The sequence below is a fragment of the Pogona vitticeps genome, chromosome 14, assembly GCF_051106095.1.
Source record: "Pogona vitticeps strain Pit_001003342236 chromosome 14, PviZW2.1, whole genome shotgun sequence".
Lineage (NCBI taxonomy): Eukaryota > Metazoa > Chordata > Lepidosauria > Squamata > Agamidae > Pogona > Pogona vitticeps.
The window spans coordinates 5,679,864-5,707,035 of NC_135796.1; the positions used below are offsets into that span (position 1 = coordinate 5,679,864).

The 27,172-nt window shown below is 46.0% G+C and overlaps 2 protein-coding genes across 4 annotated transcripts in view; one reads left to right on the forward strand and one right to left on the reverse strand.

Annotated features, from left to right (window-relative positions):
* TPCN1 (two pore segment channel 1) overlaps nt 1-12,579 on the forward strand; it is a 64,066-nt gene extending 51,487 nt beyond the window's left edge. For both annotated transcript variants that reach the window (XM_072983517.2, XM_072983518.2), the window contains 8 exons: nt 457-546; nt 1,697-1,812; nt 2,556-2,602; nt 4,764-4,832; nt 6,205-6,289; nt 7,208-7,344; nt 8,490-8,570; nt 9,379-12,579. In XM_072983517.2, coding sequence (XP_072839618.2) covers nt 457-546; nt 1,697-1,812; nt 2,556-2,602; nt 4,764-4,832; nt 6,205-6,289; nt 7,208-7,344; nt 8,490-8,570; nt 9,379-9,501 — 748 coding nt within the window. In that variant the 3' untranslated portion in view covers nt 9,502-12,579. The remainder of the gene's footprint in view (nt 1-456; nt 547-1,696; nt 1,813-2,555; nt 2,603-4,763; nt 4,833-6,204; nt 6,290-7,207; nt 7,345-8,489; nt 8,571-9,378) is intronic.
* A 7,592-nt stretch (nt 12,580-20,171) lies between these two features.
* The window catches only part of SLC8B1 (solute carrier family 8 member B1), a 35,243-nt gene continuing 28,242 nt past the window's right edge, over nt 20,172-27,172 (reverse strand). For both annotated transcript variants that reach the window (XM_072983522.2, XM_072983519.2), the window contains exons 12-16: nt 26,757-26,878; nt 26,190-26,343; nt 25,447-25,527; nt 23,219-23,283; nt 20,172-20,986 (exon numbers count right to left, since the gene is read on the reverse strand). In XM_072983522.2, the coding sequence (XP_072839623.2) occupies nt 20,789-20,986; nt 23,219-23,283; nt 25,447-25,527; nt 26,190-26,343; nt 26,757-26,878 (620 nt within the window). In that variant the 3' untranslated portion in view covers nt 20,172-20,788. The remainder of the gene's footprint in view (nt 20,987-23,218; nt 23,284-25,446; nt 25,528-26,189; nt 26,344-26,756; nt 26,879-27,172) is intronic.

The following is a 27,172-nucleotide window of genomic DNA, read 5'->3' on the forward strand; positions in this document are numbered from 1 at the left end:
GGCTGTCCTTAAAATGTCACAGTCTGTTGCAGTTTCCAGTTTCCAGAAGGAACCATCACCAGAAACATTATTCCCAGTGAAATGTTTCCCATATATAATAGGGCCAGGCAAGTTTCAGGAATCTTGAAAACAAACCTCCACTTGAGATTTTTTTTTCTAAAAACAAAATGTAGGCAAACACAGCTTGTTTTGTCATAGAACTGCTCCCTAGAGGCACGATTTTCCTGTTTTTAGAGGAGGAAAGTAAAAAAAAAATGTGTGAGGTGCTTTTTTGTTCATGGGTAACCCCAGACGCCACAAAAGCAGAGGCAATATGATTCACATAGCTTTTCCACAGTGGAAGAAATATGGCTGAAAGGGATGGAGCGTGGATTCCCATAATATGCAACTGTAGAAAATTCAACAAAAAGCCATATACCTCTCTTTTTGCTGAGACTTGATTTTCTTTTCCCCCAGCCTAGGCTTGACACTGCTCATCTTCTATTACTGTTTTGCCATTATTGGTATGGAGTTCTTCTCGGGAAAGCTGTACCCTAACTGTTGCAAGTAAGTGTCCAACATTTTTCCTTCCGTCTGGAAAAGCAGTTTCCGAAGTTCTTGGCTGAGCCACTTAAGATTTCTAGACGTCTTCGTGCAGTGCCACTTTCCCTTTACTATGATCCAACCCCCTTTTAATAAATAAAAACACTCCAGTTTATAACTGGAAATTAAAAACAAACACCAATCTAGGTTTTTTTTAAAAAAATTTAAACTACCATATAAAGCAGAAAGAGATTTTTCTTGCCACCAAAAGTTAATAAAATGTAATTTACCACGAGAAACAAATTTAATTTAATGTAAGGGGGGTTTGAACATTTCACAGTTTTGAATCTGCACTTGGTCTTTCTTTACGCTTTCCTTGTGGGGTGAGTGCCCCCATTTGAAAAGCAGGATTTCACCCAAGTTCTTGTGTTGATTGAAAGCTCCGAACTTTCTGTAGGTTTGCCATCCGGCCGTAGAATCTTGAGTTTCCAGCGCACTGTTTTGGAAAAACGATGCTGCTTCCTTTTAAAATGAAAGTTCCATTTCTTACTTGATTTTTTAAAAATACCTTCTCCTGTGATCCCACTTGGAAGGACGGTTGGGAAAAAGTGTTCAAAAGTACCCCCCCCTAAGATTCCAGGGCTGCCTTACCCCTTCGGGAAGCAATGAGCATTATTGTGCCTGAAATCCAGAGGCTCAGCTTGCCTAACCACATCCCTGTGCTGCTCCTCCATTCATTACCCCTTTTTCCCCCCTACTGCTTCTCCTGCAGTCTGAATCTGGTAAACGGAGTAAAAAGAGGTGGGCGTGCATGAGTGGGCAGAGGGAGATCGGTATATGCAACGTGATTTGTAGACCTCGTTTCAGCTTTGAAACTTGGAATGTTTGGTGCACAAAGTATTGAAAAGCACCAGTCATTCCCAGAGCGATACAGTCAAACTTTCCAGCATTTTTTTTTTTAAAAAGCCCATTTGATGGCACATGCTGTAGAGTGCACGTAGTGATGGGCAGAAATGACTCTTCGGTGGCCTTGCGCAGCACGGCAGCTGACAGATGGAGGCCATGCCTATCTGGGTACTTCTCTTCCTGCCTTCCTCCCCCATCCTGCCCTGTCCTTTCAGAGTGCTTAGCGGCAGCCGGCTCCTGAGCTGCATGTTCCTGCTTTCCTTTTCAGCACCAGCACAGTGGCCGATGCCTACCGCTGGGTGAACCACACCATAGGGAACAGGACCGTGATGGAAGAAGGCTACTATTATCTCAACAACTTTGATAACATCTTGAACAGCTTTGGTAAGAGCACAAGCCCCAGGTGGACAGGGTGCGATATGGGTGAATGCAAGACCCTGTTGTGGGCCGTGAGGCACAGGGTGCAGGATACTTGATGGGCTCCACTACTGGCCCTGGTCTCCCCGCCTGAGCCCATGTCTCTTGGGGGAAGGCTAGTGTGGGACGGCAGCGGCCACCATCCCTCGCTTTGGGCTGTGTGCTTGCTGGAGCTGAGAAGAGCTGCTGTCGAAACATATTCAGTGGGCCACCGGTGGCCCATCCGTGGCATTTGAGACAGATAGGTGTGTTCGCTGGAATGAAAACTGCCAGTTCTGGTGTCTCTACTTTCTTCGAAGGTATACTTGAGGAAAAACTGAAGCATTAAGGATATTTTGTTACTCTTTTTGATTTAGAGGGAATAAATCAGCAAAATCAGTTACTGCAAAAGAACCTGTTTTCTGATTTACATAGAAATAGCAATAGAAAGTGCCCCAGAACGTTGTCCAAAACAGACATCTACGTTCCTGCGAGTGACCAGCCCAGCTACATTTTCTACACAGGCAGTCCTTCCCGAAGAGTTACTTTTAATCTGCATGGGTCCTAAAAAAAATCAAGACCAGTGAAGGAAATGTCCATCGCTTTCTCTGTGGCTGATTTCTTGTAGCATTTTTTTTGTTGGAGGTATTACTAAATTGGGGGGGGGGGAGAGAAGGATATCATACACATGTATTTGCTTTCTCCCCCCTCCCTCCATTTCCTTTATGCAGTGACCCTCTTTGAGCTGACCGTTGTCAATGACTGGTACATCATAATGGTAAGTAGGACTCAGGGCAGGAATGGGTGCGTGCTGGAAGCCCTTCTGTGTTGTCATATGTCTGATATCTCTGCCTGTTACCTGTGGAGTCACCATTGGCTTTTTCGGTTCTTGAGGAGTGTAAGGACCGCCTGGCTTATGAAACATGCAGAGATGAAAGCAGAAAGGACTGATATGTAATGCAAGAGTGTAAATGCAGTCCTGTGGCCACCATGTCGCCCTCCAAAGCAATGAAGGCAGAGGGCTTCTACACCGAAGGAACAGGAAGGAATCCATGCCAGTCCAGAATTTGCAGGAGCTGTCCAGGGTACTGAACTTTATCCTCTAAACGGGTACAGTGTCTCAGGCAGACTCTTAGAAATCCAAGAGCGTAAATAAACTTGAAGCCACGTGAGCTTCTTTGGAGCAGGGAATTGAGAAAGGCTCTCTTTTTCATTTCATTAGTCCAGGGCTGGGGGGGGGGGTGTCTTCTGATCTTCCAGGTATTGATGAATGGCTATTTCCCTCATCCCTCCCCATGATGGCGTTGATGGGAAATGGAGTCCAGTAACATATGAAGAGTACAAATTGGGGAATACAGTTTTAGGAATACAGGAAAGTGGCTTTATTCTAAAACTCTCCATCTAGCCCGGTATCTTCTGCTCTGAGTAACAGTGACTTCAGAACCTCAGGCAGAGCGAGTTTCTGTCAGCTATTATTGCATTGGTTTTTGAACTGTAAACTGCAAGGATTAAAGCTGGGGCTTTTTGCATGCACTACGCGGGGCCTGTAGTGCCTCCCCTGGACGTTACAGGTCTGATTTTGTTTTGCCTGTCCCCTATGCTTGTACTGGTATTACTTTGCATAACTGGCTATTCTCAGCACAGTAGCAAGTTTACCAAGTCACCGAGCTTATTGTCTAAGATTGCAGATAGGCCTTTGTTTCCATTGTGACTTTTGTTCTATAACGGCCAAAATCCTCTTGCCAGGTTGTTGCCTGCATAATACAAGTGGTATACCTTTTGAGAGTGGATTTCCTCTAGTTGGGATATTGCCGTAGGCGTTGTCTGTTGCATACGGAGTTGTGCAATTTAGCATGCAACCCTGTGAGGAGGAAATAGCAAGAACATCAAAGAGTGAGCCGTCCCCTCAACCATCCGAGAGAGATCAAGAGATAAAGCCTGAGAGGGAGTTAGGAGCAAGACCAAAAGAAAAGCAAATGACAGATGCGCGCGCAAAGGAAAAGAGAAGGATCTGCGAGGCTGAGATAGGAGGAGGGGAAAGCGGGGGAAAGCGCGAGGAGGAAGAACGGAAAAAACGGTCAGAGTCATCAGTTGAGAGAAAAGGGAGAGATTGGAGCCTCGAAAGGGAGAGGGTAGACGTGTTTTTGACGACAGAAGAAGGGAGTAGATCAAAAGAGACCCAGAAAGTGACTGTGATAGAGGAGAAAGTGACTGAAGAACCAGACGAAGAAGTGCGAGTGTTCTCAGTCCCACAGAAAAGACCGGCTAAGAGTGATATAGATGACGAGTACAAAGAGTCAGTTAAAGGAAAGTCCAGACCTATAATACCCGGTCTTAACCCCGAAGAATGGACAGTTCTGGTTTATCACAGGGCTCACGGTCCAGAGAAAATGGTACATCAATTAGATCCAGAAGTAGAGAAAGAGCTGTTGAAAGAGAGAGATTGGGCCCACCATCCCTGTTGCGGGACTTTTTGTGTGGTCCGCAACGGGTTCATGAGAGTACCAACGGAGAAAGAGAAAACTGCGAAAACCTATTATTAAAAGATCTACCTGTTGAAAAATTGTTAGCATGGTTTTGGGAAGATTCCCCACCTTGTTTGAAGTTACAGAAAACTATTGATGTTGAAGAAAGAGTTGAACCAAGTTATGTTAATAAAAATCCTTTATTTCTTAATTCTGAAGCCTCTTTCGTCTTTCCTGATTCAGAACATCATAAAGACAGTGGCGAACCCCCCACAAACCCATAACAAAGTTTGCAGTGATGTCTTAAATGGAGGCAATTTCCCTCCAAAAGGCATGCTTTTTGCCTACTTAATGCAAGATGATTTGGGCCTTTCTGTCATTTTCAAGTTGTTTATAAAAGTTAGTTATTGGTCTGTTTGTGAGGTCCTTGCTACGGCTGCTGTTTGCTTCCCGTATCTTTCCTTGTCTTTCCAGGAAGGGGTGACCTCAGAGACCTCTCACTGGAGCCGACTTTACTTCATGATTTTCTATATTGTGACTATGGTGAGTAGAAAGGCCCTATATTTTTCATAAGTGCTTTAGCGTCATTTCCCCATGTCTCTCTCTCTCTGTGTAAGTGGGTAGCAGTGTGCTATTCCATTCTGTTGAAGTACTAGTGAACTAACTGAAGTGAATTCTCATTTTAACCTGTCTTAACCAAAAGTCAGTTCTACACCTAAGGAGGAAAAAAAAATCAAATGCACAGTTACAAGATGGGGGATACTTGACTCAGTAATACTGTGAGTAAGGAGAATCTTGGAATTGTTGAATATCAAAAGCTGAATATGAACTAGGCTGGAAAAATAAGGCAAATGCTATTTTAGGATTCATTAACAGAAGCATAGTCTCCAAAGCCTATAAGATACTGGTTCCCCTTTATTCAGCACTGGTTAGGCCTCATCTAGAATACTGTGTCCAGTTTTGGACACCATATTTTGAGAAGGATGGAAGATTAGGGGACTGGAAACCAAGCCCTAGGAGGAAAGACTGAAGGACTGGGCATGTTTAATCTTGAGAAAAGAAGATTGAGTGCACATAGGATAGCACTTTTCAAATACAGTGGTACCCCGCTTGACGAATACCCCACTCCATGACAAAAATCACTTCACGATGAGGTTTTTGCAATCGCTATTGCAATCGCAAAACGATGATTCAAAGGGGAAAATCTGTTTTACGACAATCAGTTCCCTGCTTTGGGAACCGATTCTTCGCATTACAACGATTAAAAACAGCTGATCGTCAGGTTTCAAAATGGCCGCCCACTGTTTTCTGGACCTATTTCCGGAAGACAGCGACTGAAAATGGCTTCCTCTATGGAGGATCTTCGCTGGACAATGAGGTTTTTCACCCATTGGAATACACTGAACCCATTGGAATGCATTTTCAATGCATTTCAATGGGTTTTTTCCTTTCGCTTGACGACGATATTGCTTAACAGCGATTTTAACGGAACGGATTATTGTCGTCAAGCAGGGCACCACTGTACCTGAAAGGCTCTCATTCAGAGGAGGATCTGTTCTTGATCATTCCAGGTGGCAAGACATGTAATAAAGGGCTCAAGCTACAGCAAGCCAGATTTAGGCTGAGTATCAGGAAAAACGACTTAACTGTTAGAGCAGTGCGACAATGAGACCAATGATTTCAGGAGGTGGTGAGCGCTCCAGCATTGGAGGTGTTCAAGAGAAAATTGGACCATCATCTGCCTGATCTGCTTTGATTTGGCTTCCTGCACTGAGCAAGGGGTTGGACTTGATGGCCTTATAAACCTCCTCCAACTCAACTATTCTGTGATTCTGGGAAGTGGTTAAAATGCAGAATTGTGATGAGCTTTTTTTCCAATCACTGGCTATCCTCCCTGTCTTCCCCTCCTGCGCAGGTGGTGATGACAATCATTGTAGCCTTTATCTTGGAGGCGTTCGTGTTCCGCATGAATTACACACGAAAGAACCGTGATTCAGAAGGTGTGTGGGTCCTATGTACTTGTTTATGCACTTAGGACATACTTACATTTCCCTTCACCCAGTATCAGAGAAGAGATTCTGTCTGCCTGGAGGTTTACAGGCTAAAACATAGGACACAAAGGGGAAAGGCCTTGGTAGGGAAGAGGGAAGAAGGGAGTCCAGGCATTCATTTCACCTTTGCAAGAGTTTTTTTAATCCCCCGTGGGAGGAGAAAGTAGGCCTCGAGGTGTCTGGCTTCCGATAGCGCCCTGTCTCTGGTCATAATGGCATGATGATGCTTTTTCTGGAGTGCGAACAAATGGCAGATGACTTCTTGCCATCCAAAGAAGGCGTAGGAGCTTGATGGCAAAGCACATGTTTTGCATGCACAAGCGGCTAGATTTGATTCTGGGTGTCTCTGGTGAAAGGACAGGTCTGGAAAAGGCATTCTATCTGTTTTCGTGCCCTGGAGAGGACACTCCAGCTTTGCATACAGTCTCAAAACACTAGATGCTGTTCCAAGTCCTCCATACAGAGCACGCTACCGTAGTCTTTCGAGACTGAAGGATGCCTATGTATGATGTCTCATCCACCCCTTTCCCATTTTAAAGTTTGACAAGTCTGAAAACCATGCCTTCAGGGATGTCCTTGTAAAACAAGGCACGGGGTCCCCCAGACAAAGGGTTTTGTTTTATTTTTGCAACCAGGAATTATCTTTTAGTCGCTTCCTGCTTCTGTTGAACAAGTTGTGGTTACTCACAGAGGGGTCCTGGGATGCGGGGCGGGGGGAGAGAAATTGCCACCCAGATGTTTAGGGCTGGTTTACAGCTTTGCCTCCAACCCACGTGTGGTGCTTTCCGTCAAACGTTTGCTCGGTTTGTGCTGCTCTTCTGCCTTCTCCCCTGTGAGCCTTGTCTTTTTTTCCCCTTCCCTCCGCAGAAGACAGCGGCATTGTCCTGGAGAGGGAAGTCTCCCGAGAAGAAATGACTGCTGTCGCTGAAGTATATCGCAGGGGCGGCAGTGCGGTGGCTGCGGGCCAGCTGCTCAAGGTCATTTCCCAGATGGACAGGCACCGGGTGAGTATGAGAGAGAGAGAGAGAGAGAGAGAGAGAGAGAGAGTGTATGTGTTCTGGGATCTCCTGTTCACATCTTTCCAAGATAACTTTCCTCCCCTCTTACTGTTGCGGAGGATGACTTGTCTCCTACGAGATAACAGACGAGTCACTTCAGTTAATGTCAAGAGAGTGTCCTCTTGCAGCCACTGATCCTTAAAGGAGAAGATAAAAGCAGCCGATTGTGCTCTTGCTTCGGATTGCATGTTAGGTATGACCACTTTCCCCCTGTGCAAGTAAGGGCAGAAAAAGGAAACCAGCAACACATGCCCCCATATTGGGAAGTCAAGATTGAGAACAGATTCCCAGTGCAGTTCTTAGTGATGGAATAAATGGAACATGTGCACACCATTCATGCCCAGCCATGTACACCGGTCTCCCTTTGCCAACATGTACCTCTGTTTAGGGGAAAAGTTATGCTGACATCATCCTGTTTGCTGTGCAGATGGTGCTTGTCAAAGCTGGCCAACCTGCCTAGAAGACTGAAATCCCAACACTGAAATCATAGATACTGGCTAAGCCTGAAGCTTAGCATAGTAAATCATGCTAGAGGAGGCCCATTGAATCTAGGGGCTTGGTGAGCCAACCCCTCTCTCAGATTCATTGATTCAAATAGGCTTACTTTAGAGCCTGGGGTTGGTGTCCATAGCTCAGCTCCTCCTGCGGCGCTAAGTGCGCACTTGGCCACCCTCGGTGTCATGCAGACACTCAAGCTTTTCTTGTACCTGCCAGCCGGGAGAAGTCCATAAACAGTCAGGAGCCACGGTTTGGCCAGCATCCCCCCTTGTCCTTCCCCCAACAGGCTGATTCAAGGAGTGTATTCTAGTCCAGTCTGCGACACAATGCAACAGGATTGTAGCCCCGGGGTTCCCCTCCCAGCGCTTTCCAAATGGGTGCTGTCCAGATCTTCTGATCTTCAGCTCACATAGGTCCCCGCTAGTCTTGCCGGTTTCCAGAAGGATAGGGAATCGCCGCCTAAACTGGACACACGGCTGGTTGGAAGAGGACTGATGGAGTATCATTCATGTCAGCTTCTTCTTACCCTCTGGTACTAGAAAGAGGCAGGTATATTCCCCTTCTCTCTTACTGTTTGCCTTTTCTGGCCTTAGCAAACATCTATGCTGTTCCTGGGACGGAGATCAAGGACCAAAAGCGATTTAAGCATGAAAATGTATGAAGAAGAGATACAGGTAAGGGGTGTCCCCGGCAGTCCTCCTAATTAACCCCAAATCCTGCCAGAGCCTTGGTGAGTCCTGTGCTCAGGGGTGTCTCGGCGCCTACAGAACTGACCGGGGACCCTCACCTTTTCCCATAAAAGGAGACTTGAGTGAACTAGCCTTCGGTAGTGGACCTTCTCCTGCCTTTTTAAGGTTCGAGCTGAGGCCTGCTACAGATTTTGTGCATCTCGCCATTAGGCCTGCGCCATCTCTGGGAAATCCCTTCACGTGATGTCCTTTATACCTGTACAGTGGTGCCTCGCTTAACAACGATAATCCGTTCCAGGAAAATCGCCGTTAAGCGAAAACATTGTAAAACGAAATTAAAAACCCATTCAATGCGTTCCAGTGGGGTAAAAACTCACCGTCCAGTGAAGATCCTCCATACAGGAGCCATTTTCGCTGCCTGTATAGCGAGGAATCCGTCCCTAAACACAGCAGGGAGCCATTTTAAGCACCCGGCAGCCATTTTGAAACCACCAATCAGCTGTTAAAAAAACATTGTTTTGTGAAGAATCAGTTCCCGAAGCAGGGAACCGATCATTGCAAAGCGAAAAAACCCTATTTAGACCATTGTTTTGCGATCGCAATTGTGATTGCAAAAATATCATTGTACAGCGATTTCGTCGTAATGTGGGGCAATCATTAAGCGAGGCACCACTGTAGTCACATTCTCTGGGCTGCTTCCTGGAGCACATGCATGATTGTCTGTGCAAGTATTGATACTTTGAGGACAGCCCGGGAGAGAAATACATGTTCCCAGTCTCTTCTCTCTTTGTAGGAGTGGTATGAGGAACATTCCCGGAGAGAAGAAAGGCAGCTTTCCTGGACAGAGGATGATGAACTGCTCAACCAGCCCTTGCAGCCTCCAGGCCTCCGCCAGCGCTCTCAGACCATTATCTAGGAACCCAACTAACAGGAGCTGCTGCTTTTCCAGTGTATTAACTGTCTCTTCTTTCTTAACTTCACCACAGATGGGTTGCATTAATGCATAATATAGCCTAGCAGAAGAACCTCTTCTGGAGTTTGCTATATTGGACCCTGCTGGGCACACTGGCCGAGAAGGCCCTAGAGGCAGGACTCAAGGCCTTTCTCGAGGCCCGGAACCCCATACAAGGAAATGTGGGCAGCAGAGGTCATCCTGAGCCTGGGAATTCCCGACCTGGGCCCCACATGTCACCAGACTTCACCTCCTAGACACATGGCCCATCATGGTCAGGAATTCTGGGAGTTGACATCTGGGACCCCACGTGCAGGGGGGCCACTGCCAGGGCCTATAGGTCTAGCATTCTGTCCAGGACAAGATAGGGATTTCAAGCTGTCTTGTCTCCATAAACGATCCCCCAAGTCCTGCGCTATTCGTATGCCTGGCAGTAACTTTTCAGAGGTGGAGTGTATCTACCACCCTGCAGAGTTTGGGCAACTTGCTACCAACCTTTACTGCCTGTCGTTCCAACCTACGGTATCATGGGGTTTGCAGTTTGGTGAGGTTTTAAGAATCCTCTGCTAGGGAGGCTCAAATGCGCTCTCCTGCATCGTGACAAGAGAGTTCTAAGCACTCCATCGAACTACAGATCCCAGGATTGCGTGGGCAATCAATTAAAAGTGGACATGGCACTGCTCTAATTGTAGAGGTCTTAGATACATTCCAACCTCCATGTGTTAGATGGTTGGCATCATCAGCTTACCAGCACCCTCTTAAGAGCATGAGCATCTCGATGCTGCTTTCTAATCTCTGTCCTAAATGGAGTGGGTTCTATAATACAACCTGTAAAAGACACTGTAAGGGACACTGTTTCCCTTAACAGCTCTGTAACAGAAAAGGGTTTCTGGTAAGATGACATGGCTGCAGAACATTCTCTTGCCCTGTCTTCCAAATAAAATTTATTCCTTATACTTAGTTTTTTTTTTACTGAAACATGGAAACCCTTTAAACTTAGGAATTTCCTCTAGGGAGCAGCTTTATAACTGCAGCCAAGAAAGAGATATGTATGAAGCAACCCTTTCCCATGGCCATGTATTAAAGCAATAAGACGTTGACCAAAAAAAGGGGGGGGGGAAACACTGTCACTTTGCAGCCACTGAACCGTGGAGCCCATGCTGACCTTGATCCCTCGTTAGCCTCTTTGGCAAAATTTCAACCTGGTATTAATTTTCAGTTCTCCCTGCCGGCTTTCCTCCAAACAAGAGAAAAATAACAGGTGACTCAAGATGATGGCAGAGCTCCAGAGTTCTTTGGGCGACGATCCGTAGCGGCCTGTAGCGCTTGCATGAAATGAGGAGAACTCGATCCGCTTCCCATGTTCCTGTTTGGCACTGATTTCAATCTGAATCATAGAATTCCTTGCCGGCTAGAAGTCTTTGATCCTGTTCTGCCCCCTGCTATTTAAGACAGACACACTCCCCCAAATCCCCGTAGCGATTAAAAGTCAGTCCGGAATATTGGTCAATGTAGTTCTCCTGTTGCTCCAGGCTTTCTGCCACAGCGGTGCCAGGTGGTAACTGAGAGAGACAGAATTTCCTGGGGCAGAGTAAACAGGTGGGTAGGGAGGTCATCTGTCCACTGAAAGCATGTATTGGCTTAGAATAAACCCGGCTATTTCCCAGGGTTGGAAGATCAATGTGTCTTATTTGGAGCAAATCTGAAAACCTTGGACTGGATAACATGAAAAACCTTAGATGCTGTAGCTCCCATCATCCCTGACTGCTAGCTATTTTACCTAGGGGATGATGACAACTGCAATCCAACAGGCCTCTACAGCAGTGGTTCCCAACCTTGACCCCCTCCAGATGTTCTTGGATGACAATCCTAGTAATCCTGAGCAGCATACCTAGTGCTGAAGGCTTCTGGGAATTCTAGTCCAAGAACATCTGGGGACTCAAGGTTGGGAAGCACTGCAGGGCGACCAAGGTTCCCCAGCCTGATGCAAGGTTTGCAACTCGAATCCTATAGTATTGTATCTGTGTGTCATATCCCTGATGAGCTGAAAGAACGGGAAGAGCTTTAACCAAACTAGTCAGGGGAGATCCCTCCATCGCACAAATTTTGGTCCCAGAATAATACGTTAGCCTGAACGCCACCTCTGTCCAGGCAAAGGCTGAAGCTTCGGTCTGCTGTCTGTTCTCAGAAGCGGCCTCTGCTTTCGACCCTCCTTAACGAAGAAGTAAAATTGCCGAACTGGCTGAGGCAAGAATGCTAGAAAATTTAAAGGCAGCTAAAATGGAAACGAGGGTTCTAGCCACAGCCCCCTCCCCTGTTGGAAGTATTAATGCACCGACCTTTGAAAGCCCTCACCTCATTCCTTCCGCACCCCACCCCCCCAAAATGCCTATAATCTATTTAATGGGAAATAAATTCTGATCTTGCTTGGGTAAAGAGAGGCGTTTTCTGCTTCTTACGAGACCACTGCCTAGCCAAAGGAGTAAACCTGTGTATAGCCTTTTGGGGCCAGAGATTAGAGACGGCAGCCTTAGGACGTCTGTGCTTTTCCCGGCCCGCTGAGCGCAGTTTCAAACTTCATTATTGACAGTGCATAGGAGCCTGGCCGAAGAGCAGCGAGAGGCTTCTGGGACGACACATACACACTGCAGACCCTCTCTGTATGTTCTGGAGTCAATACATGCTTCCTTGGCTGAATCACTAATTAACTGAATCGTCTCAATTTGCACTGTATCTTTTTTGGGTGTGTATGTGTATGTTTTTAAAACAGATAAGCTAGTGATAATTTCAGAAGCTAATTTCTTCCACACGTCTTACAGACCGGAAGGAAAACAAACCTCTGTATGGGGCATCCCCTTCTAACGATCATCTCCTAAGCTTCCTTTTGACACTCTTTAACTCCAAAGACAATCATGTGTTAGGAATGGAACACTTGGAGGGTTTTGTATGCTGGAAGTTTGTATGGCAAATGTAATGAAGATATCTGAAACAGTATTATATAGACGTTTGCAGACACATTTAAATAAACCTTTTAAAGCAGTATCCTTTTTGCCATCTGGTATTTATTTTGCAGAAAAGAAGTACCTGTTTAGCTATATCCTGCACGCAGAACACCTCTGTTCACAGAAATCTGCAGACCATGATGTTTTACATTTAAAATGAAGTCTTGTGCACTGAATAAAATATTTAACAAGCCAGTCTGGCAGCAGCTTTCCAAGAATGCATCGGATGATGTGGGTCAGTCAGCAAAATGGCATGAGCTGGGCATGAGCTGCCAATCAGCTGTGCGGCTGGTAAACAATTCACACCAAATCAGCGGTTTGTACCCATCTTTATATGTCAGATAAAGCTAGTTTGTTTCTCAGGCCCTGATTCAGATAACCTATCACATGTCAACTCAAAAATGTCTATCATACCACTGTAAAAAGGTAAAGGTTCCCCTTGACATCATCCCCGTTTCCAAGCCATAGAGCCAGCGTTTGTCCGAAGACAATCTTCCATGGTCACATGGCCAGTGCGACTTAGACACGGAACACTGTTACCTTCCCACCGAGGTGGTCCCTATTTAACTACTTGCATTCTGCATGCTTTCGAACCGCTAGGTTGGCGGGAGCTGGGACAAGCGACGGGCGCTCACTCCGTCACGTGGATTCAATCTTACAGCTGCAGATCTATAGACCTTACAGCACAGAGGCTTCTGCGGTTTAACCCGCAGCACCACCACATCCCTGGACCTTATATTACAGGTGGCCAAGTCTGAATGTGAGACTGACCCCTATAAGGACCCTGAAGACTTGTCCCCACAATAAACATGGTTTCATTAAAAGAAGACAACAGTCTCCAATTGTCTTTGGGGAGCTTGACGGGTGAGGAGGGGGCAGCTAACCAGGATCACAGTCAAATAAAAACATAAGCCTAATGTGCCCATATATTTAACACTGACCAGAATCCTGTTGCTGATTTACACTTGCTTCTGCAATATCTGTCAAGCCTTGGAGGCAAATTGCTGCTCATTAATGAAGTGCTGGTTGCATTCCTGGGGACACACCCCAAAACACAACCACCCGCTCATTAAGGAGCCACAGTTAATGTCCTTACACAAACTTAAACCAATAATAGGACTTCTGGCCTCTCTTTGTGGCTTGCACAATTGGCGTACGGCTACACTATTCTATTCCAATGTGGGCGATGCCAGAAGATGCATCCTGTCGTCTTTTCATAATGCCTTTCCTGCCTTAATGTATTGTTTTGCTTGAGAGTGTTTTTTTTAATGGAAATACATAAAATGCTCACGACACACAAACCCTTCTCCATATCCTGATTGTATAATAATAAGGACAAACAATTTTTAAATGTTGCCTTTATTAAGATATCGACCATGACATTGTGCTCAGAGCAGAAGGGCTGTACAGAAAATTAGGAATTGGGGGTACTGCATACATACAAGCACAATGTAAAGAAATGCTCTACTGAGTATCTTAAACTTTCTTTGAGTTCACGAGTTCCCAATACTCACAAACCACTGGCTGCAACGTCTTTCCCCTTCAAAGCCCCTGAGTAGGAGAGCCATAAATACATAACATTGGATTTTAATCTTGCAAATGGCTCATACCAGTCCATAGTCCAAAAGCAAGTTCCAGCGCTTCTGAGCCTGTTGACCCCTCGTCTCTCCTGTCCTCTCCCAGCACAAAGAATTTGTGGAAAGCAACTCTCTTACAACCAGTTCTTTGAGGACATGCATGGAGCAATTTCCTTACAGCTGGTGGGAAGAACACCTTGTGGTCTCCATAAGCAGTTGTGTGTATATGGTTTTTTTGTTTTGTTTAAAAAACAGACTTAAACTGCCAATCAACTCTCCCCATAGTAGCTTATGTTTATTGCTGTTTTGATTGTTAAACAGCAAGGGCTCAGAACAAGTGACATTTGTCCTTTTTTGTCCTTTTGAGGTAGATCATTAAGTAGAAATGAAGTTTCTCTCAAAGTGTGTAACATCATTTGAGTCTAGATCTTAAAATATCTATCTATCTATCTATCTATCTATCTATCTATCTATCTATCTATCTATCTATCTATCTATCTATCTATCTATCTATCTATCTATCTATCTATCTATCTATCTATCTATCTATCTATCTATCTAATCATCACTTGGACAGGCTCTGGCACAGTTAAAGAACAGAACTCTCTCTCCACTGCATGTCTGTATGAAAAATGGCAAATAAGCCATTGATCACACACAGCAGAGTGGAGGAATGAGGTGGCTGACTGGGCCTTAGCTGGACTGGACTTCCCATCCTCTCTCACCCTGGGCTATGCTGGGTGGATCTGATGGGAAGTGTTCCCGTCTAACAATCCCAACCCCTTAAAGAACCAGGACACGGAGCATGGTGTTGTGCACAAAATGACAGACTAGAACTCGGGTTCTGATGCACACCGGGCGATGGAAATTCACTGGGGGTTTGGCACTCCTTAAACGTTCCAGATACCTTGAAAGCACTATTAGGTTCTGACTTGATAGCACATAACACCTATTTGAAAGGACCACCATTAGTGGAAAGGAATCTATGTCTTGCTTTTCCTTTGATAAGCTCACAATGGCGCACTTGCCCCCCTTCCCATCCTCCCCAGTGAATTTCATGGGTCAGTAGGGACAACCTGTATCTCCCAGTTCTCAGTCCAGCAACACCCACTTATACCACAGGGTTCTTGCTACATTCAACAATTTCTGAAGAACCGCACGTTTCCCACCCATCCGGCACTCAACCAATGACAGTATGTAGACATAGAGACACGAAAGTCAGATAACTTTTGCTGCTATTGAGATTTCCTGCTCATACAAGGTAAAGTCCTTTTAGACGACAGCAAGCCACTCGGTCTACATAGCAGAGCGGGCATCAAAGCCCAGCCTGTTCGGACAATTGCCAGGATCCTGGCCTTCAGGCAGAACCCGCTATCTTGAGCCTTCGCCTTTTGCAGCTGGAGGCACTGGCTGGCAGTTAAATTCCCTGCAAATCCCCAGAGCCATGCCATTGTGGAAACTCGAAAGGGCTGCCCTTGGCCACCACAAAATAATAATAATAAAAAAACACCTACAGCTTCAATGAAGAAGCCATTGTTCGCTGTGTTTCTAGGTGATGGTTCTACATGGCATTCCATTTATGGTTTGTCCTTGGCAGAGAGCAGCTCTGGATGAGATGGGATGAGATCTCCTGCCTTGGGCGGGGGGGGGGGTTGGACTAGAAGACCTCCAAGGTCCCTTCCAACCCTACAACAATTCTATGGTTCCTTCAAAGGGGTGAAGCTTTTAAAAAGTGTCTACAGTCCAGAGATCCATCGCACCTGGACATTTGCTGAGGAGCGCACACGTATTCCACTCACTCACTGGTCACCTGTCCACATATGGGACTGGCCAGACTCTCAGGGTGTAATTGCCCCACAAAAACAGAACCAACTCTTCACTACAGTCAATACTCTTATAGCATTGGCCAAGGGGGTGAGGGTGGAATCCTGGTGATATTATTAATAGCTGCATATCTATCCCACCTTCCCTCTGATGTGCAAATGGAGTTGCTTCGGTTTCCCCTCTCCCCATCCTCACAACAACCTTATGAGGTAGGCCAGACGGAAGGAGTGCTGAGGGGAAAAAAACTAGCCTGAGGTCACAAAATATGTTTCATGGCTAAGCGAGGATTAGGAACCAGGTCTCCTGTGGGTCCCTCCGTCACTCCAACCACCCCACCACACCGATGCGTTTCCAAGGACTTTCCTGAACACTAGGTGAAAAAACATAGGGCAACAGCCATGCCCTACCACTGATTTTCAGAGAGTAATTATGCCCTAAATTAGAGGAAAGGGATCCTTAGCCCACACCTACTCAAAACTCTCCTGGAGAGGATATAGGGAAGACCCCATGCCCGTCCCCTTAAAGACCCTGAGGGTGAGGGTGTGCTCGGAGAGGAAATCCCAAATTATCGTTGATCTGTGAGTGCAGGTAACATAAGGGATTCCCTTATCTTGCCCTCCCCCTGCCCCAAATATTTATATATTATTCATTTGAGTGCCAAAAACGTGTCTCTCCCATGTAGAGAAACTGGAAATAGGTCTGGGATTAAAAGTTCAGGGCCAAAAACGGTCTCTGGCCTCGTCTCAGCAGCATCCATTTTGGGGTTCAAATGTCCCCCCCCCCCTTCCTCCATTTGAGACACCTTTAGCTAGGCTTTTGGCCTTTATTACATTAGACACCCTCCCCCCAAATCACTCTTTTTCAAAAGAATGGTTTTAAATGTTTTAGTTCATAATATGCCGTTTGTACCAATACACATGCAGGAAATAAATATGGGGTGAAGGCTATGTGATATTCTTCCTAAAATAGACTTATCTAATTACTCCGATTAGTTACATAAAACAAACGGCAATGCTACAGTCATTGCAACTTAATGAAGGAAACAATGGGAAAGTAATGTTTTAAAAATGCAAACCCAAACCTCCTGTTTGTTTTCATGGTGCATTAACAGCTTTATGCCTGAACCACTCTGTTTTCCCTCCTCAAGATCTCTGGCTGGCAGGAACGGAAGCCAGAGATTGCCCTGCTGATTCAAAGGAGGTCTTTCTTTCTGTTTATACAAGCAGTTGGTAGATTTCTCCTTGCACCATCAGAGAAGGGCCAAACAGGAAATGTATTATTCTGTGTGTGCCCGGGAACCTGGGCAATGTGGCCAAGGGGTAAATAAATATAATTCAACTCAGAAGGATTTAGGAGAAAATATACAAGAGATTACACTGCACTAATGCTAGAAAAGAATTTTACTGCAACAGGATTTTGTTGCATTTTGAATTCTCAAGACAACATTGGTTTCGGTGTGGTGCATTTCACAAAAGCAATACATGCACAAAACCCCCCAAAAAGCCAAAAGATCATGCAGTCGAAATCTGTGCATGAACATGCTTCAGTCTATGGGTGAAATACACGTCGCAACACATATTATGCACACAATCCTGTTAGGATTTGTGGAGTGTAAGGCCCCACCATAGGCAGGATGTTATGTGCAGTCTCCAGCTCATAGCTGGCTAATCTCCCCGTTCTAAGCAGCCAACTTTGAAGTCACTCAGGTGGGTACAGAATCTCTTCTTAAGCAAATGTCTGAAAGAGGGATCATGTATAAAAATGGAACGTTTATGCACATCGTTGAAAGAAACACATTGTTAAAAGCCTAGCCTTTCCAAAAATGTAGGAAGTGAGCGAAAGGCATCCTTCAGTCTCGAGAGACCATGGTAACATGCTCTGTATAGAACAAAGTCTCATAGCCTGAAACAAACGAATGCCAGCCAACGCAAGAACGTGGAGGAGAGTTAATGATGTGCAACAAAATTAAGAGTTATTTTCACATTCTGATTCCTCATTAGAGCAGCTTTGATTTAAATCACGACTTAAATTTTAAAAATCTGTTTTTTACAATTTATAATCAATTATAAAAAATTTAGTGACTTAAACCAAATTGATTTTTTAAAATCATCTACTTTTGTCCATCCTACTCCTACTCTAGCCTGATCCAGGTGAATGGATTTAAATTTGAATTTAAGTGCTGCTATTTAAGACAGCATCTTAAAAAGCAGAGACCTCACCTTGCCGACAAAGGTCCGCATAGTCAAAGGTATGGTTTTTCCAGTAGCAATGTATGGAAGTGAGAGCTGGACCATAAAGAAGGCTGACCACCGAGGAACTGATGCTTTTGAATTGTGGTGCTGGAAGAGGCTCTTGAGAGTCCCCTGGACTGCAAGGAGAACAAACCTATCCGTTTTGAAGGAAATCAACCCTGAGTGCTCACTGGAAGAACAGATCCTGAAGCTGAGGCTCCAATACTTTAGCCATCTCGTGAGAAGAGAAGACTCCCTGGAAAAGACCCTGATGTTGGGAAAGAGTGAAGGCAAGAGGAGAAGGGGATGACAGAGGACGAGAGGGTTGGACAGGGTCATCAAAGCGACCAGCATGAATTTGACCCAACTCTGGGAGGCAGTGGAAGACAGGAAGGCCTGGCGTGCTCTGGTCCATAGGGTCACGAAGAGTTGGACACGACTTAACGACTAAACAACAACAATTAAAATTTTTAAGCCACCCTGGTTTCGTGTCTAAAACAGGAGATGTCTAAACATCCACCAAGCCTTGTCCAGCTACGGTTCGCTATCAAACTGAATCCAAAAGAGCAGTTTTCTTCCGCTACTGAGCTGTGTGTTAAATCATGCCGCCAAGAAGTTAGAGAAGGGTAAGGTTTTCCCACACTGCTAGGGAGAAGAACACTCAGGGATGGTCCTTCCTGAAAAGGCAGTAGTGTCCAACCCTGTGAAACCAATGTGGCATTTTTGAAGAACTCCCATACAGATCAAAAGCCTTCTGGTCTTTCTCCCTCTTGATGCAGCACACCATCGGTGCGGGCTAACCAGTAAGATTGCGCAAGGCACCCACACTTCCTCCCACCTGACACAACAGCCGAACATTTGCAAATTCCCCTAAGTGCTGAGCAGGGAATTGAAAACCGTCCCGTCCTGCTTCTGACCTCAAGACAGCCATTTCTCACCGATGGGTGCAGACTGGCAATGAGACACATCAGTGAGAGAACGGTGCTCTCTCACACTGAGAAAGGGTCCTCTTCTCCCAAGTAATCCCAAGGAGCCACCAACTGAGTAATCAATTTGGTGGCCTGGGATTTCAGCAATTTATAACTCACCCACCAGCCATGGGCGATGGGTCCATGCAATTTCCCTTTTGACTCTGAGGTGCCAAAACCTGAGGGAACGGTGGAGAAGGACGTGCTCGCAGCCGACAATGGGCCGCCTGTTTAGCCAGCCTGCTGTGATGCCACACCAGACTTCTGCCTTACAATTTGTTCCTGGATCTAGTTTCCACCACCAATGAGGAAAAATTACCCTTTTGGATGACCAGTTCCAGAATCCTCCCCATACTTAGCTGGGGATCCGGGGAAGAGTCATCCAGAAGGATAATTCTTCGAAGCTGTGCTCTTCGTTCTCAACAGGCTGCACATATGTTCCCACTTCCTTTCTGTATCCATACATCGAATGCTGAGAACAAGAGATATTTAATCAGCTAGCCTGCATTTTTAAAACAAGAATGTTAAAATACCAAGAATTACCGTATTTTTCTGTGTATAAGACCCAAAATTAGGAAATCTAAGTGGGGCTTAGCAAGTGTAGGGGAAAGGGATCAACACACTGCAGGATCGCTTTGATCCCTGCTTTCCTCTCCACTTGTTTTTGTACTCTCCTCAGCTTACTTCTGTGTTTAAGACAATCCTCAATTTCTAGTCTGAAGATTTTAGACAAAAGTACAGTCTTATACATGGAAAAATATGGTATTTTTTCCCATACCATTTATGCAACATTATTGGTGCGGGGGGTGGGGGAGAAAATGTGATCCAGCTAAGACATTGATCAGTTACTGCGCAGGCCCCTGTCCTCAGTGGATGGTTTTCAGGTCCCCTCATCCCCCCACTTTCCGTTTATCTGATGAGGATGATTCTGTACTGCTGCATAGTTAGGCGTTCTCCCACACATACCCATTCCTGGGTGCTCCTATTTTGGTCTTGTGGACACCCACATCCTTGTTCCAAGGACTAGAAACATAAGGAACGAAATGCTTTTATACAAGATTCATTAACTCTTGACAGGGTGTGCTCTTTCTTCTTAAAACATCACTCTGACAACGGTCATACAAGAACAAAGACACTCAGACACATATATAAGGCAACGCCTTCCACAACTTCAGACCTCTAGCCCTAGTTAAGAAGAGATCTGAAAAAAAATACTGCTAAATTCATATCATTATTTTTTTTTTAAAAAAATCTTTTTAAAAACACTTTTCACTATTCCATATTTAAATAGTACCTTTCCTTAGAAAACTTAATACCTACTGGGAAATGACAGATTCCTGAGCAAAAAGTCCCTCGTTGGACTCATCAGATTGTCAAACATCAAAAGGGATCCTTAGAGTTTGAAAGTCCACAGCAACTTCACAGTCGCTTTGCAAAGACTCTGCTTACTGTTCCAAAGTTTGGGTCAGCATCGGTGTCTTCCATCCTCCTCCAGCAGCAGCAACGCTCTTATCCGACCACCGGATCCGTTCGGGACTTTCCAGCAATACCCGCCTTTGGGTTGCATGCCAGCCGAGACTTGGTCTTACAACCAAACCAATTCCGTTTCGCAGAGATATGAACCAAACCCGAGCGGAAAGCCTCTTCCGTCAATAGGCTGACAGTTGGATCACCTGGAATTCGGTCAGCAGCGCAATCGTCAGGAATACCAGGTAGTAGACAATGAGGCAGCAGCCATACCCTCGGCCCAGCTGGAAGCACTGGGCAGGAACGGACAGGAAAGAGAACACCAGGCTGAGCCCCAGCGCGCCAGCCAAGATCCACACCAGAAGACCTTCAGATTCGAGCTGTAGTGGGGGAACGAGAAAAGCACAGAAAGCCCCTTAGAGGCCAGGAGCAGCACTCAAGCACACAGTAAGTGTAGCTGACCCTCCAGTCGGCTACACTTACTGGAGGGTCAATCCAGTAATAAGTGGAAATAAGTGGTGAAAAAAAATTAAATTGTTTGTTTATGTGGGTGTTTGCAAAAATTAATTCCACAATTAAAGGTAAAGGTTCCCCTTGACATTTAGTCCAGTCATGTCCGACTCTAGGGTGTGGTGCATATCCCCATCTCCAAGCCGTAGAGCCAGCGTTTGTCCGTAGACAATCTTCCGTGGTCACGTGGCCAGTGCGACTTAGACACGGAACGCCGTGACCTTCCCACCGAGGTGGTCCCTATTTATCGACTCACATTTTTACATGCTTTTGAACTGCTAGGTTGGCAGGAGCTGGGACAAGCAACGGGCACTCACTCCGTTGCATGGATTCAATCTTACGACTGCTGGTCTTCTGACCTTGCAACACAGAAGCGTCTGTGGTTTAACCCGCAGCGCCACCACGTCCCTTTTTGCAGGTCGCCACTTCAATTGTTGAACAACAATGACACGAATTGGATGTGTAACGATGAACGTTTCACATTATTTTAACTCGTAACTTTGGGGAATGATTTCAGGGGGAATGGTTGCGTGTAGCAATTCAAAGAGAATGAGCACCAGATTGGATACAGTGGACCCTTGACTTTCAGACGGCTTGACTTACAGACTTTTTGAGTTACAGACTTCTCTGGCCGCAAAATTTAGGTTTGACTTGCAGCCTGAGAATTGACTTACAGACCAGAAAAAAACCAAAATGGAACAAAAACGGCCTGTTACGGGATTAATCAGTTTTCAATGCACTGTAGGTCAATGGAGACTTGACTTACAGACTTTTTGACTTGAGAAGCGCCTTCCAATACGGATTAAGTTCTCAAGTCAAGACCCCACTGTATACGTACGGCATGTATACGAGTCGCCCTTCTGCTGGATAACAGTGTTGATGGAAAAAACAGTATCTCAGGAAGTGGAGCTGCTTATTTTCACACAGATCTTCCTTGGCCATGCAGGGGAGAGGCAGGGGGAGAGTGTGGCCAGCCACAGAAGGCAAATATGGGCTCCCTGGCCTTCTGAAGCTGATTAATTAGTTTCACTAAATCACATGGGTTTAGTTTTACAGTAACATGGCCAATCTCTGGGTAGATTTCCATTTTCTGGGGCCCAGAGAAGAAATTTCTTCCCTGCCCCATTCAAGAAGGTGGAGTCTTCTCCACGCCAAGTGGGTGCTCTACCACAGATGATTCTTCCAGGTAAAGGTAAAGGTTCCCTTTGGCATTTAGTCCAGTCGTGTCTGACTCTAGGGCACGGTGCTCATCCCCGTCTCCAAGCCGTAAAGCCAGCTTTTGTCCGTAGACAGTTTACGTGGTCATGTGGCCAGTGCGACTAGACACGGAATGCTGTTACCTTCCCACTGAGGTGGTACCACATTTTTACATGCCTTCGAACTGCTAGGTTGGCGAGGAGCTGGGACGAGTGATGGAAGCTCACTCCATCGCATGGATTCGATCTTACGACTGCTGGTCTTCTGACCTTGCAGCACACAAAGGCTTCTGCAGTTTAACCCGCAGCGCCACCACGTCCCACATCTCCCAGAAGGAGCATTTGTTCTCCTCACAGTACTGGGTTTTATACTGATGTCAGCAGTATTTTTCCTCACCAGACCTATGACATTCCCCATGTTGATTTATGCATGCTTTTCTTCCGTGAGTTTCCACTCCTTTTTGCTCCTTCTGAAAGCATGTTTTATTTTTTAGTAAGGCTGTGTGTCGGGGTGGTGGTGGAGTTTATGGTTATTTGTAGCTGATATCTGCAGTCAGAAATTTTCAATTAACATGGGGCAAGAGAGGGGGGGATATTCAGTAGAGAAGCTCCAGCAAGGAAGTGGATTTCTTTCAAAAAATTCTTGAAAAGAGGAGTGGATTTTTTAAAGAGAAATCTGAATACAAATTCTTGTAAATCCTGCTGGTGCCAAGTGACAGGGAGCGGAGTAGAACCGATCATTGCCAAAAACAGAGTTACAGAGGCTCCTGGAAATGCTACAGAGGCGAGACATGCCTGTCAGATGTTCCATTTCAATTTCCGTTTCTTTTCCAGATAGTGGAAGACTAGGACAGGGGTTTAAGCAGGAGGGGAGGTAAGGAAAAAAGGGAAGACACACGTCCATACCCTGACCACGGATTTGGTGCTCGTCATCTGCAGCAGACATCCGAGTCCCACGCCAACGAGCATATCTGGAGGAAAGCTCAGGAAAGACACACAAACGGCCTAGAATGGCACTAATTCAGAAAGCGTAATAGTTCATCCATCCGAATAAACTAAGCTGAGTGGTTTAGGTCTCCGGCTGCAGAGCCAGAGGTTGGGAGTTCGATTCCCCGTTGGGTCCTTTCCAAGCTCTGCAGTTCTGCTAAGATCCTGCTAAGGCTTGCGATTTAGGCAAGGGAGGGGACAGACAGACAAAAGAGGGGCAGTACATTTGAACTGGCCGGCTTCTGACGGGGAAGAAAACTGCCTCCTTTGGAACGGCCAAGGGGTGGTTTTTAAATGTGCTCAACAAGCCACATACCTTCCAAAGAGGGAGGGGACCTGGGCCAGACCTCGGTCTCTTGTTCATTCACCACAGCCTTTTCCAGCCTGGCGCCTTGTAGATATGTTACAAATGTCCCCCTCCCTAGCCACCTTTGTATCTTGTGGATCATGGGACGTGCAGTCCAGTCTACCTCGAAGGTTCTGGACTAGGGAAGGTCAATGTCAAAGACCCTCCATGGCCAGGCTGGCTGGGGATGAGGAGAGCTGCAAGCCCCAGTGCCTTTAAAAGGCACCCCATTGGGGAAGACTTGTTTCATTCACAGCGCCTGCCTCAAGGGTTCCAGAAGACAAGGATAATAGCTAGGGTTGCAGCGGTTGAAGAGCTTCCTCAAACGAGAGCCCTGAGTTCGAAAGAGCACAGCAGACAACCCGCCCTAGGGTTTTGTAGACTCAGACACAGCAGTTATAGGGGTATCAAACTACGGTGACTCTGCAGACTATATACAGTGGTGCCTCGCAAGACGATGTTAATTCGTTCCGCGAAAATCGCTGTTTTGCGAAAACATTGTCTTGCGAAAAGCATTTCCCCATTGGAATGCACTGAAATCTGTTTAATGCATTCCAATGGGGAAAAATCGTTGTCATTTTGTGAAACTTGCCCATAGGAAAACCGTTTTGCAAAGCATGGATCAGCTGTCAAAATCGCTGTCTTGCGAAAATCGGTCCCCAAAACACCCATTTTGTGAAGCGCAGATCAGCTGTAAAAATCGTGGTCTTGTGAAAATTGATCCCCAAAAAAACCAACCGTATTGCGAAGCACGGACCAAAATATCATCCAGCGAAAATCGCCCATAGAGAAACCCGTTTTGCGAAGCGCTATAGCGATTGCAAAAACTTGTCTTGCAAATAAAGCGTTTTGCAAGGTAATCGTCTAGCGAGGCACCACTGTACACACACAGAGAACAGATTGTTTGCATAGTAGTAGAATTCTGGACTTGACTTTCTGTAAATCATGGGTCCTAACCCGAAAGCTTACAACTGGCTAACTGAATTTTGCAAAGACCTGTTTGAAGGCACCCAGTCCGTGGCCACTATTTTACAGGTCAAGGGGCAACTGAAGCTGATAAGAGAACAGCACGCAAAAGCCTTGGCACAGAAATATTCCCTCCCCTTTGATTTGACTTGCCCATCTAAAACCACTGAATGTTGCAAACCCTTGCCAAATCTACTAAACTGTCTAAAGATCCACCAGGAGATCCAGATCTCCTCTGGTCTAGATCGGATAAATGCATGGCAAAAGAATTCTATATCTGACTGAGCAGAACCAAGCCTCCAAAGCCAGGGATAATCTATCTTTGAACTAAACTTTTAGGAGAACAGAAAGGGTAGGGTGAGCCAGCTCTACACCTCACTTGTGGAGTTCGCAGGAGGCATTTGTTTGGCCAGTGTTGCAAACACAGTGCCGGATCTGGACAGGCCTTCGGTATGATTCATTAGCAGGCCACTTTTGTAAAACAGGGAAAAGGTATCCATGTAATAAATAAAATCGTATTATGAACCCACCTGCAGCTCAGGTTATATGGGGGGGGGAACAGAAGGCTGAAATCTGACTAGTGGAGATTGTGGACTCAGATTGTGTGAGAACAGTGAGTCCACCCCAGGTTTTACTCTAAACTTTACAAAAGCTATCCAACAAGCTATATTTATTTTGGAGACAAGAGTTCCGCAATGTGGATAGCTCCTGAAAGGTCTGGATTAAAAAGCAGAATGGATTTGCCACCCTCACCAGACGTGACCCACCGGCCTCCACGGACATTGGGGTTGAGGGAAACACCGCCGGGCGCCAACAAAGACATCCAAAAGGATACTGAATATAATGCCTCCAAAGCAGGCGGAGAAAGCCATGCGGGGGTATCCCTGCCGAGCCATGGTGAGGTCAGAAAACATGTCTGCGAGAAAAGGACAAGACGAAAGAGAAGCGGGGGGGGGGGGGAGAAAAGAGAAACCAACCAATATAGTTTTAGCCCTCATATAACGGAGGCCCTTTGGGCCAAATCCTATTAGTTCATTATACAAAAAAGAAGGGGGAGCCGGGAGGTACAAAAAAAATTTATATATCCATTTTGATCCTCCCAACACAAGGTCGGGACATTTGTTTCGGCCAGAGAATCAAAACAAGGTTCAGAGGAGTTGTCAGAATCTCGTTTCAGGGGTGTCGGGGGGGGGGGGCAAAGCAAAGATTTGGGATAAAAATAGTAGCATATTTTAGACCGAATGTTTACTTGCTAGTAGCTAAGCCACCAGGCAGGCATGTCACCTTTTAAAAATGGGGGTGAGGAATGTAGAAAAGCCGGGACAACCACTGTCAAGTCTGGAGCTTGAGATACTCGGCTTTTGGAACGCAGCTTTAAAACCACTGGGGGTGTATGAAGGCGGGGGCTTCCCGGCTCAAAATGTCATGATTTTCTGACCAGCTGGGTCAATGACTTCCCCTCCCCTCCTCTTTGCTCCTGAGCAGACTCTGTCCTGAGCAGACGCTGAAGACATGGCCCCATTTCCCCCAACGATCGCTTTGCTGCTGCGAGCTGTCCAAATAGACCCCCACACTCACCCCCGATGCTGTTCCCCCAGGCCAGGAGCGTCAGCCCCAGGACAGTGTTGCTCAAGTTGAAGATGACCCCCATCGTCCTCAAAAGGTTGACCACCTCGGTCGCCGCAGTGCTGATCCACAAGGCACTGACCAGGAAACCGAGGAAAGCAAACACCTGTTGGAGCAGGGAGGGGGTTGGGGTTGGGGGAGAGAGAAAAAAGGAGGAAGAAACAAGTAGAGGAACAAGTGGAAGAAGAGCCAGCCATGTCTTCTTCTTGCCCCCGATCCAGGCACAGTGAGAAGAAAGCCTCTCATTTTTATTTTATTTTTTTGCTCTCCTTTCCCCCCAATTTCTTTTTTATCGTGATCATTTTAGAGGTTTCTAAAAATGGATGGTGGGTAGAAAGGACCCATGGGCCATCTGTTGCCGACCTCTGTGTAAAGGGATTAAGTCGGTGCATCCATAACTCTCTAGTTACCTCATTTGTCTCATCATCTCTCTGCTACTGGGGGAAAAGGTTCAGACGAGATTCAAGCATCAACGGCACAAATAAAATTCAAGGCAGCCTGGAGGCTTTCAATACTCACACAGTGATACAAGGGGGGCTCATCGTTTCTCGTAGTGCAAAAAACGATCCCAGCCAAGGCGGCCCCTACGAGGAGCACGAGGGCCCACACAGGAAAGACCCCCTGGATTTTGTAAAGACCGTCTGCAAAAACACAGAAGAAGAAACAGATGCACAGATTTAGCCCTTGGCTGGTGCTCCTTCATTTCTGCCCATTACAAAAACGGGGAAAGGCCAATACTGAAAAAGTTAAGTATTTCAACTGATTATGCTTTTTGAATGCCTCAAACATGTAGGGAGCCATCATCCGAGCATGAAAATGTTGGGGGCTAAACGTCTTAGACCATCAACACCATGACCAGCCAACATGGATTTTAAGATTTGTAGTTGCTGGAAGTAAATTTCCCAGGCTTGGGTCACCCGTCAAGAACCTGAGTT